Source organism: Callithrix jacchus, chromosome 6, assembly GCF_049354715.1.
Source record: "Callithrix jacchus isolate 240 chromosome 6, calJac240_pri, whole genome shotgun sequence".
Lineage (NCBI taxonomy): Eukaryota > Metazoa > Chordata > Mammalia > Primates > Cebidae > Callithrix > Callithrix jacchus.
The window spans coordinates 125,182,765-125,192,801 of record NC_133507.1 but is presented as its reverse complement, the minus strand read 5'-3'; the positions used below and the strand labels follow the sequence as shown (position 1 = coordinate 125,192,801).

Sequence of the window (10,037 nt, the reverse complement as noted above, 5' to 3'; positions counted from 1 at the left end):
AATCCCAGATGTACCTGGGAGTGGGAATAGGAGATTGTGCTACAATTGGAACAACAGTCACAGTCTCAGGCTGTTCTTGCTCAGAAACTTCTGAAGAGGGGTCTCTAGTACACTTATTTTATTTTATTTTATTTTATTTTATTTTATTTTATTTTATTTTATTTTGAGATGGAGTCTTGCTCTATCACCCAGGCTGGAGTGCAGTGGCACAATCCTGCTCACTGCAACCTCTGCCTCCGAGTTCAAGCGATTCTCCTGTCTCAGCCTCCTGAGTAGCTGGAACTACAGGCGGCTGCCATCACACCTTGCTAATTTTTGTATTTTTGGTATACTTGGGGTTTCACCATGTTAGCCAGGCTGCTCTCAAACTCCTGACCTCAAGTGATCTGCCCACTTTAGCCTCCCAAGGAATTACAGATGTGAGCCACCACACCTAGACTCTAGTACACTTTTTATTCAGACTGCATTAGAAGCATAAACTTTCCTGCTGATAGTGTTGTCAGATAAAATATAGGGCATCCTGTTTTCTTGGTTTTGTGGGGTTTTTTGGTTGAATCTGGCAAACTTACTATGAACCCCTATCCCAGCATGTAGCCAAGAAACATTAAAGAGGAAAAAGTAAAGCTTTCCTCCCTTTTTACCAATAGGATGTGTCATGTTTCTGGACTGAACAGAAAAGAATGACCTGAGATAAGAAAAAATATATATATGAAATAAAACAAGATCTCTATGGAGCCTGAGTCATGGCTCTAACAGTTGCAAAAGACAACTGCGGCAATGGGAATAATTTTTTAAGAAAGCCATATTCTCCTTTGCTTTGAGACCTCCCAAAACAATAACTTGATTTGTAAAGTCTTGAACCTCTTAACTGGCTTTGCTCCAGTTAACAACACAGTGACATCAGTGTTTCACAAGTTCAGTCCTAACTAAATTAAATGAACTGTGTATTAACTGTGGATACGGAAGAAGGCTCAGAGTGGGTATAAAAATATAGTCAATTTTAGCAACAACCAATGATTCAAAAGAGAAAACGAATAAAAATCATGAGTAAATGGGAAGTCTCAGGAATGAGGGTACCATGCTGAAGGAAGGGAGATGAGCAGAGGCATGTGCTGGAAGCCAGGTTGGAAGAGGAGCTAACAATGCAGCCCCTGGCAGCTCTATCTGGCTCCCTTGTCATCCGCATTTTCTTGCCTGGACAAGTGGTTCCAAAAAGGAGGATCACAGTGCCCAGGATCCCCCTGCATGGTTGGCCAAGCCCCTTTTAGATTAATGGATTATTCGGGATTTGAACTGCCCCAGGACCCTGACCCCAGAGACAAGATGGTGATAAAGTTTGGAATGCTATGAGACAGTTGGTCCTCTGACTTGGGGTCAGTGCACCTTTCTGAGTACTGCAGACATAGGATCTCCTCTCATAAATGACATGGGATTAGAAGAGGCTTTCATCTGGTGCCCAGATGTACTCCCTTAGCCTCAGATTTGCTTTCTCTCTTTTCAGCAGACCCCCAGGTCAGTCTTTCTTGTACAATTCTTCTTCCATAGGGGAAACTTTTTTGAACTAAGGGGTATTTTATTTTTATAAGATTGAGACTGAATGAAGAAGGCAAGGCTTACCTCAGTGAACAGCAAATGGTAGAACTTTAGGCAATAGCAGTGGAAATATTAAGCTTATATAAAGTAATCCATTATCTAAGGGTGTCTGAAAGGTACCTGGAGGGCATCACTTATGCACTCTCTGTCACTTAGATCTGCCCATCAACTATGAAAAACAGTCATCTCTCTAAAGATGTTTAGAGGAGTAGAAACGATATACTAAATGGATATCATTTAGTGGTATGGATATACTATCCACTGAGGCTCCTGGTTAGTGTTTTTCTTCATGGCTACCATTCAAAGTCCTAGAGAGCAAAAGCACAGTCTTCCACATAAAAGGAGTTCATTCTAGGTAGTAATATTTACCTTACTTTGAAAGACCTATTCATTTTTATTTAACAACCCATTATGAAATGCTTACTATGTGCTGTTTTGTGTGTGTGTTAACACTTGCTGGGAAAAGAAAAACAGCGAGAAAGAGATCAAGAGCAACCAAGAAAATGAGCAAGGGGGAGAGACAGAAGAGACACCGACAAAGTTACCTAAGGAGTGATTCGGGAATCTTGATGGGTATAAGAAGCACTAGGAAGATTTTTGGAAATGCAAACTCCTGACCCCACCACTCAAAGATTCTGATTCAATGTATCTCGGAGTAAGTAGATAAATCAGTGTTTTAGTAAGTGACCCAGTGAATTCGGCTACAGGGGGTCCCTGACCACACTGAGAATCATCGCACAGACAATAACAGGATGTGGAGGTCAAAATAGGAAACCAAGCAGGCTGAGGCTATACATTGGTTAACCAAGAATTACAGAAGGTTTAGTGTGCCAGGCCCAGGTCTGCCAGCTGATAGTAACATAGGACCACAGGTGTGTTTTCCCCACATTTGCAAAACAGTTCATTTGGAAGCCACAAGGAAAAGCTCTACTTGTCAGGAAGGCAGATCACAATGGCTGCAAGGGGCCTGGTTGACAACATTGGAGTTGCCATGACAACTGGAATGCCTGTGAGAGTTGGGCTGAGAAAAAAGTGGGTAAGAAAGAGGAGGTGAAGAACCTGTGTTAAACAGCATGCCCTGTGATTTGTAAAGGACTGCTATGTCTGTGTGAACCCACATTATATCCCAAATAGTGGTGATGAAATCAAAAGAAAGAGGATGGATACCTTGCAAAAATGACTCGCAAGTAATGGGCTGGTGCAAAGCTGACCTGAGAAGCATTATTTTTCAAAACGATTATTTGTGGTTTTTCAATTTGTTTCCGGTATTTCTAATATTGGAGACTCCGTCAACTACTGAATGAATGAATCAAAAATTTAAACACAATACTCAAATGCAAGGATGATAAAGACAACTCTGAAAAACGACCACCACAGATTTTTATTTAATTAAAAATATTATACATGTTGTTGCATTTTCATGGAAAATGTTGAGTTAAAAACACCAGCAGTGTTGGTTTTCAGAAAACTTCATGCACCCTATTCTGCCACCTGCTGCTTTCTTCTGTCCATAGCATTAACCACATTTTGTAAGACTTGGGCCCATCAAACTGGAGCTTCCTAGAAGGTCATAGCTACAGGTCTCCTGAAGTGAGCCATTGTCTTCAAGACAGTGTCTGTCAAGTCAACTCAGATACCACCAGCTGTAGCTTCCTTGCAAACCATTGAAAGGAACTGGTGTAAAAGCCCCAAAGCACATGTCAACACCAACTCACATAATTCCGTGCAATCAAGCACTGCTATGGCCTCATCCAGTTTCCAAGCCAGTTAGCAAATGACCTTATACTCTACCTTGTGTATTAGTGTCCTGAGCTCCTCTGCAAAACTTCCCTGAGACCCATGGTGGACAGACACTGCCATATAGTGTTTATATTCAAACCATTAACAAATACACAAAAATATATGTGGCTCCATGCAGAATACTATCAAATTTAAAATATATATGTATACATACGCGATACAACCTTTAGCATCACTGACTAGAAGATAGCCATGTGAGTATTTTTGAAGCCATGATATAATTATACATTTCAGAAACAAAAGGCATAAATTTTAACTTGAAAAGATTATTTTAGCTATAAACTTCTCACATGTAAATATGAGGTGTGTACAATATAGTCCTCTCCCTCAGTTCCTGCCTCTTCTTTCTTTGGACTATGCCATTCCCTAACTTGATTCCTTGACCCCATCATAATGCTGCATCCCCGCATTAATCCCAAGTGATGCTTTCACTAAAAGTGGAGCCGATGTGACAGAAACATCCCAGCTCTGTCTCTCTGCTCCTTTGCTTTAAATTGTAGTACATGTAATTTGGGTTCTGCATCCAGCTTTATATTAAAGAGAGATGAACTCCCCCCAAATATACAAAAAAGTTGGAATTGGCTCAGCTATTGGAAATTGAAATACGGCCTCTCTTCTTTATAACGGTTGCTCAATTGATGGGAATAAAATAAGGCTGAAATTGCTTTTCACATTCTGGCTCTGTTGGGGGCATTTTCACATAGACCCCTGTTGTAAGAGGACTTCTTTTCTTTAACTGTCAAACACAAAAAGAAACAGTAATTACTATTGAGGAATACAGAAACCACTTCTAACAATAATAGAACTCAACACATATTGGGTTAGAAATGAATGTTCACAGCATAGAAAATTATAAACCTCAGGAGATTTTCTCAATTTGGCTACTAAAATTTATTTTAGATAAATAACTGTGATTTTGATGTTAAATGGCAATCATTTGCCTTGACCGGAAGATAAGGAAAAGTGGCTTTGAGAAAGCTTCACAAAGAACACACAGAAAGCTTATGGTAATCGACCGATCTGGTCTGCAAGGGAACAAGCCTGATAAGGTAAGAAGCTTTAGTTATCCTGTTTGAGAGCTGTGTTTCTCATCTCCACTGCTGACCCTACAGCAAAGGACATCTCTGTCAGGTTGGATAGAGGATGTTGGAATAGTGTCTCTGAGAGAAAGAGAAAGAAAGAGCAAGAATAAGGAAGATGAAGAGAAGAAGGGAGGGAGGGAGAAGGCTGAATTTGTAATGGCAAAGCCAGCCTTAGGCAGAGGTGTCTGAAAGAGACTGTCAAAAAGAAATCCTGGCAGGAGGCCTGATTCCATGCTTCACCTCTTCCACCTCCAACACCTGTAATAACTAGAAACTGGGACTTTCATTTCCTGGCTGAAGGGGAAGGCAAACCTTCCCAGTCAAGCAAACTGGATAATAGGGATATGTGTTATGTGAGCAGCTACAGCTTGGACAAAGAAGGCATCAGAGTGGCACGAAGAGATGACTTCCAGGTGATGGAGAGGGACATGAAGAAGGAGAATAAAGACTAGCCAGGCAGTCCTCTCTAGTGGCATTCTGCCCAACCTAATCTTGTGTTTCAGGGCTGTTAGCTTAAGTACAATTGTCATGAAGACAAAGAGCAAAACAGCTGCCCTATGTTGTTACAATGGTTACTCAAATTGAAACCCTGCTCAGAAGCACACGAACATTCAATATCAAACAAATTCATCTTAAAATATTAGTCATTCTGAAACCTCAAAGGCCAATGCCTACGGTTCTAGTGTGTTCTTTACCACCGGCCTTCTTCCTCTTCATTTATTGCCTCATCTCAAGAACACTAAACTCAGCACCATCATTTGGTCAGTTGATACCGCTAAAGGTATCCCCATCAGAAATGGTCCACTGTCAGCATCACACTCACCATTTTGCTCAGAGAAACAGCTGTGAGGAGAAAGCTGTAAAAAAACAACCCCGAGCTAACTGCTGCAAGGATCCAGAGGAGGAAGTCAGAATCTGGGCACGGTTCTGGATCTGCAACAGAAAGCAAAGCAGAGCCTCCCTGAGACAGTTTTCAATACTAAGGCTCTACTCCCCCACATTGGTGAAAAAAGAACGTTAGAGCTGCCAGGACTTGAAGACCACCCCAAAACTGCATGGGTAGCCCACAAATAGGTTTGGCTATCTGAGATTTCTTCCCCAGGAGCATCATATCGTCTCAAAAGCACGGATCAAACTCTATGATGGTTAGCACTCCAGAGCTAGTGCCCCAACTTCCCCAAATCATTTTATTGTATAGTCAGAATGCTCTTAAGGTTGCCACCCATAACAAGCAAGGCTATTGTGTGGTAGTGAACTCTTACAGAGAATTTCCACGGTCCTAAAAGTAAACCACCTGAAATTAAGGATCAAAACTGTTTTTATGCATAGAAGACAGCAATGCAACAGGTGTCAACTCAGTGAAATGGCTTTGCTCACCAATTACATAAATCTGGGTTCCGTTGCCTATGCTCATGTAGTATGGTGGCGGGTACATGAGCTCCACCTTGCAGATGTAGAGCCCCATGTCCATGGCCCTCAGTCCTTGGATGGTGAGGTTCACTTTATTTCCACTGAAGGTGCCCGTGCAGATGGAATCATCTAGGAAGGTCAACTCATTCCCCATTATGTATGTTCCTGCACAGACTTCAGTCACCTGGCTGTCGGTCTGCCGAAGCACTGTCACCCGGATCTCAGTGGCTTTGCCTGGAGATGCATACTCACACGCAAAGCTGGCGATGCCTCGGCTGCTGGCTAGCACCACAGCAGGCTGGGCCACGTGCATTGCTAGCATGAAAAAGCCAAAGGGAATTCAGTGAACTCGTGCTCCTTTGTGGCCAAGCCCAGGCAAGCCCTTCAGCCTTCTAGCTTCACCCCCATGCCCTTCTCTCCAACAAATCCATCACTTATCCCTTCCCCTGTCCACACCCTATCCACAGCCCCAGCCTCCCTCCCTCTCTCAATTGTTTTCCAGCTACTCTCCATAAAGATGTTTTCTTACTGGGAAATGGATTCTTCAAGATGGTTGCAGCAGGAAGAACACTGATATGACAAACAAAAGACCTGGCTCAACCATGAAATATGTGATTTGGGGCAAGTCACACTTCCCCCATGTCCTTCATTTTTCTCACATACAGTAAGAGAGGATGAGATGAGATGATATCAACTCGTGTTTGAAGGTTATGACAGAACAATAGGAACTATATAGTTCCGGAACTATAATGAGTGGTAGGGGAAATTCTGAAGGTTGAGGTACAGAATCTTGCTTTATCTCTCCAAGCATATGTCAAAAACCTCTGCCTATTTATTGAGCTTATCACCCCGCAGTAGCTGTGTCGTGATGCACTGTACCAACCTCCACCTTCCTTGGCATTGTTGTAGAGTGGAAGATGTTGTTAGATGAAGGAAGCCACAGAGCCGAGGGCACCGGGTCGTTTCCTCTCCAGGCTGAGGCAACCCTGCTGTTAACTCCCGTGGGCTTCCCCTGACACCACCGCTGCCTTTCTGCCCTTTCTTTCTCCTTCACTTGAGCACTCCCATGCTCCTTTGTTCTCTCTTCCCACTGGGTTCTACAGGATAAAGATGAGCTCTCCATACAGAGAAGCTTGCATCAACTCAAAAACAGTGGCTGCATGCCAAATTATCTTCCTGTAACTAACCTGGCCCCTCTTCAGTCAATCTGACAAGTGAAACCCAAAACTTGTGTTGCATGATGTCACTCACCTGCTCAATCTCTTTGACACTTTACGAACACTGATTGCAAAAACAAATAATAAAATAAATAACATTCAATGAGTCCTCCATGATCCAATTCCAATCTATCACTCCAGCCAAATTTCTAGGACACACTTTTCTGCTTATAAAAATCACCCTATATTAGACACACTAGTCTCTTCTGCCAAGCTGTCTGTACCGGACATCCATCCTCAGAAGAGAAAACAGTTTGGCAGCAGCCATTGTCATGTCTATTCCAGCAGCCCTGGCGAGCTAGACTATAGTCTCCTTCCCTATCCCTTGCCTCTACCTATCAGAGATGTCCTCTGATCATTCATAGCACTGTGATAACTCCATTGCAGTACTTCATTACCCTCTGTCCTGTATTAAAGTTATCTGTCAGCTAATCATATCTCCCTACTCTTTTACTTGTGGTTCATGAACTCCTGCAAGCAATGATTATATCCCACCCAAGTGGACACTCAATAATCTTTATTGTATTGACTCTAAGCTTAAGAAATCTTAAATGTCCTGCCCTCTCCCCAGCCAAGTTCACACTTATCACCACTAAATGTGGTCACACTCAATTTTCCAGTATCTGTCATGAGAGGGTCCTGGTTACTGGCTAAGATAAATTTACTTTAGGAAATTTAAATACTTCTAAGAGTATTTATTTAATCTTTACATATTTAAAATTTGTAAATTTAAATACTCCTGAGTATTAGTTAATCTTTACATATTTAAAACATGTAAAAACAAGAAAACATATGTGAATATTTCTTCTCCAGTAAAAATTAAATCGTTAAGTATCTTTTAAGCACCTACTTCATACAAACCACATTGGTTTCTTTACCAAGAAGGTCTAGAGGGAGATAAGGTTGACATTCAATGGAGGTGCTCATCATTTTAATCCGTGTAATAAACCTGGTATCAGTCTCTGAAGAGCTGAAAACTGAGGAGCTGCATCTGAAATCCACATGTAGGTCAGGCAACAATTAACTACAATATGCCAAACAGACTTTCTTTCCTCCTTCTTTTTTTTGGCAATTTCAAACTTTTGTTTTTAAATAATTGACTAATTGGTTTGTAGAATTGATTAAGAGAACCTTAAAATCTTGAATTGAGTAAAGAAGCCATTCTTCCCACGATTTCCCTAAATTTTAAACAAACTGGCTAATTCGTTTATAAAGCGTATGAATCCAAGGACCTTAAAACCTTGAATTGTATAGCAAAGAAACTCTTCCCAGGATTTGCTTAAAGTCGATGTTTGTTTTTTTGGCTTTTTGGTTTGGTTTGGTTTGGTTTGGTTTGGTTTGATTAAAAAAAAAAAAAAAAAAAAGGAACTTGTGAGCTCATCCTGAAACCCAGTGCAAATGTATTCAGGACTGTGGATATCCTTTTCCTCTTAATCGCTTCCAGTCTCATAGAAGGGTCTGAAATTGCCTGTGTCTCCTAAACCAACTCTCATGCACTCATGAAGTCCCTGCTAAATACCTGGCACTCTGCTCTGAGCTATGTCTTTGCTTATTTGCTGCTGCCCAGCTGTTCCCTGCTGGTCCTGGAATACAGAGCCAGCCAAGCCAGATCGGAGTTTTACCTTTAACTTCTGGCTCTGCTATAAATCACTGCCCTTGACTGCTGAAAAAAATGAAACCCAGGTGGGAGAAACACCTCCTCCATCTTCATGATCCAAAAGTCTCACTCACCGTTGGAGAAGACAGGGATGAAGAGAAGAGAAAACAGGAGCGTGCAGGGCCAGGTCCTGGTAGCCAGGTCCAGCTGAGCCTTGTGCCTCCGAAATCCAAGGCAAGCCATGGCTTTATGGGAGCAGTGTTCAGGTCTTCAGGAAGTAGAGCGAAACCTCTCAGGATTCTGAAGCTTTGAAATGTGTTTGAACCTACACAGAATCAAGGACTTTATACAGACAGCTTTGATCCCAGGTAGGTATTACACATGTGCACACACACAAGGCACTTGAATAGAAAGCCTTTTTGTTTTGGTTTTACGAGAAAGGAAGCCGTAGGTTTAACTCTTACGTCGACAAGACAACCTCAAGCACTCAACTGAGCAAAACAAGCCAATCCATGGATGGAAAATGTACTCAATTTGAAACTGGAGCTTCATATTCACTTTGAGGATCTGGATAACTAAGAGACTTGGAGAATTTCCTGGAGTACAAGGGTCCTCCTAAATCCCAATTTTATTCAATCTTCTGGGCATCCTTAACCACCCAATTCATTTCATTGACATATCCTGAACTGCTAGGCTGCTAGCTTTCTGAGCCCTTGAGCTAATGGCAGGATTTACATGTAGGCATCATTAATAAAAACTGTATTCTATCTGTGAGGCACCATCCTTCTAACAGTCCCTTGACATGCTTTACAAATAAGTTTATTTCTCCCAACTCCATTTATTATTTAGTTAAAACACCAAAATCACAAGGAATAAACTGAAAATAGGCAGAAAAAAAATGTTCCTCTGGTTTTGCAGAAGGAAAGAATTCAGATGTTCTTAAAAGCCTTAACAGAGACAAACATTGAAGAAGATCCAAAGAAAAGTCAACCAAAACGATTAAGAGATTAGAGCCTTCCATAAGAGGATAGGCTTTTTTTCCTCATAGAAATTTTTTAAGCAGAAAATTCAAAATTGAAGGTTAACTATAACCAGAGTTCTTAAATTTGCTACAGCTGTAGACAGGACCAGTGATCAAAAAGAATTTGAAACATTGAGGACCCTCCCTAAATCTGGAGAGTTTTCATACGTTTTAATAAAGAAAGAAACATTTATGGAGAGCCTGTCATATGCCAGGAATTGTGTATACTTAGGATTGATTGATGACAAGACAAAAACATAGTTGATACCTTAAGGGGTTTCTAGAAGGCTGACATGCAAACAGACAGTTGCAGAAGG

The 10,037-nt window shown here is 41.4% G+C and overlaps 1 protein-coding gene across 3 annotated transcripts; it reads right to left on the bottom strand.

Moving 5' to 3' along the window:
- Positions 1 to 2,956: 2,956 nt before the first annotated feature.
- CTLA4 (cytotoxic T-lymphocyte associated protein 4) lies at positions 2,957 to 9,115 on the bottom strand. 3 transcript variants are annotated; one of them, XM_002749669.6, is made up of 4 exons: positions 8,834 to 9,115; positions 5,853 to 6,200; positions 5,299 to 5,408; positions 2,957 to 4,129 (listed from the first exon to the last, which is right to left on the bottom strand). In XM_002749669.6, the coding sequence occupies exons 1-4, from the start codon at positions 8,940 to 8,942 to the stop codon at positions 4,025 to 4,027; spliced, it is 672 nt and encodes a 223-aa protein (XP_002749715.1). In that variant the 5' UTR covers positions 8,943 to 9,115; the 3' UTR covers positions 2,957 to 4,024. The 3 variants fall into 3 exon arrangements, with proteins under 3 accessions (XP_002749715.1, XP_002749716.1, XP_008997519.1); XM_002749670.6 differs by lacking the exon at positions 8,834 to 9,115 and adding an exon at positions 6,415 to 6,551 and having other exon boundaries at positions 3,984 to 4,129; XM_008999271.4 differs by lacking the exon at positions 5,299 to 5,408 and having other exon boundaries at positions 3,984 to 4,129; positions 8,834 to 9,018.
- Between the last annotated feature and the right edge of the window lie 922 nt (positions 9,116 to 10,037).

Excerpts from the sequence above, each read along its gene's own strand:
- CTLA4 (XM_002749669.6), bottom strand. The coding sequence starts at position 8,942 with ATGGCTTGCCTTGGATTTCGGAGGCACAAGGCTCAGCTGGACCTGGCT. Across the intron at positions 6,201-8,833 it reads CATCCCTGTCTTCTCCAACG|CAATGCACGTGGCCCAGCCT; the intron begins GTGAGTGAGACT and ends TTTTCATGCTAG. Across the intron at positions 5,409-5,852 it reads AACCCAGATTTATGTAATTG|ATCCAGAACCGTGCCCAGAT; the intron begins GTGAGCAAAGCC and ends TTTCTGTTGCAG.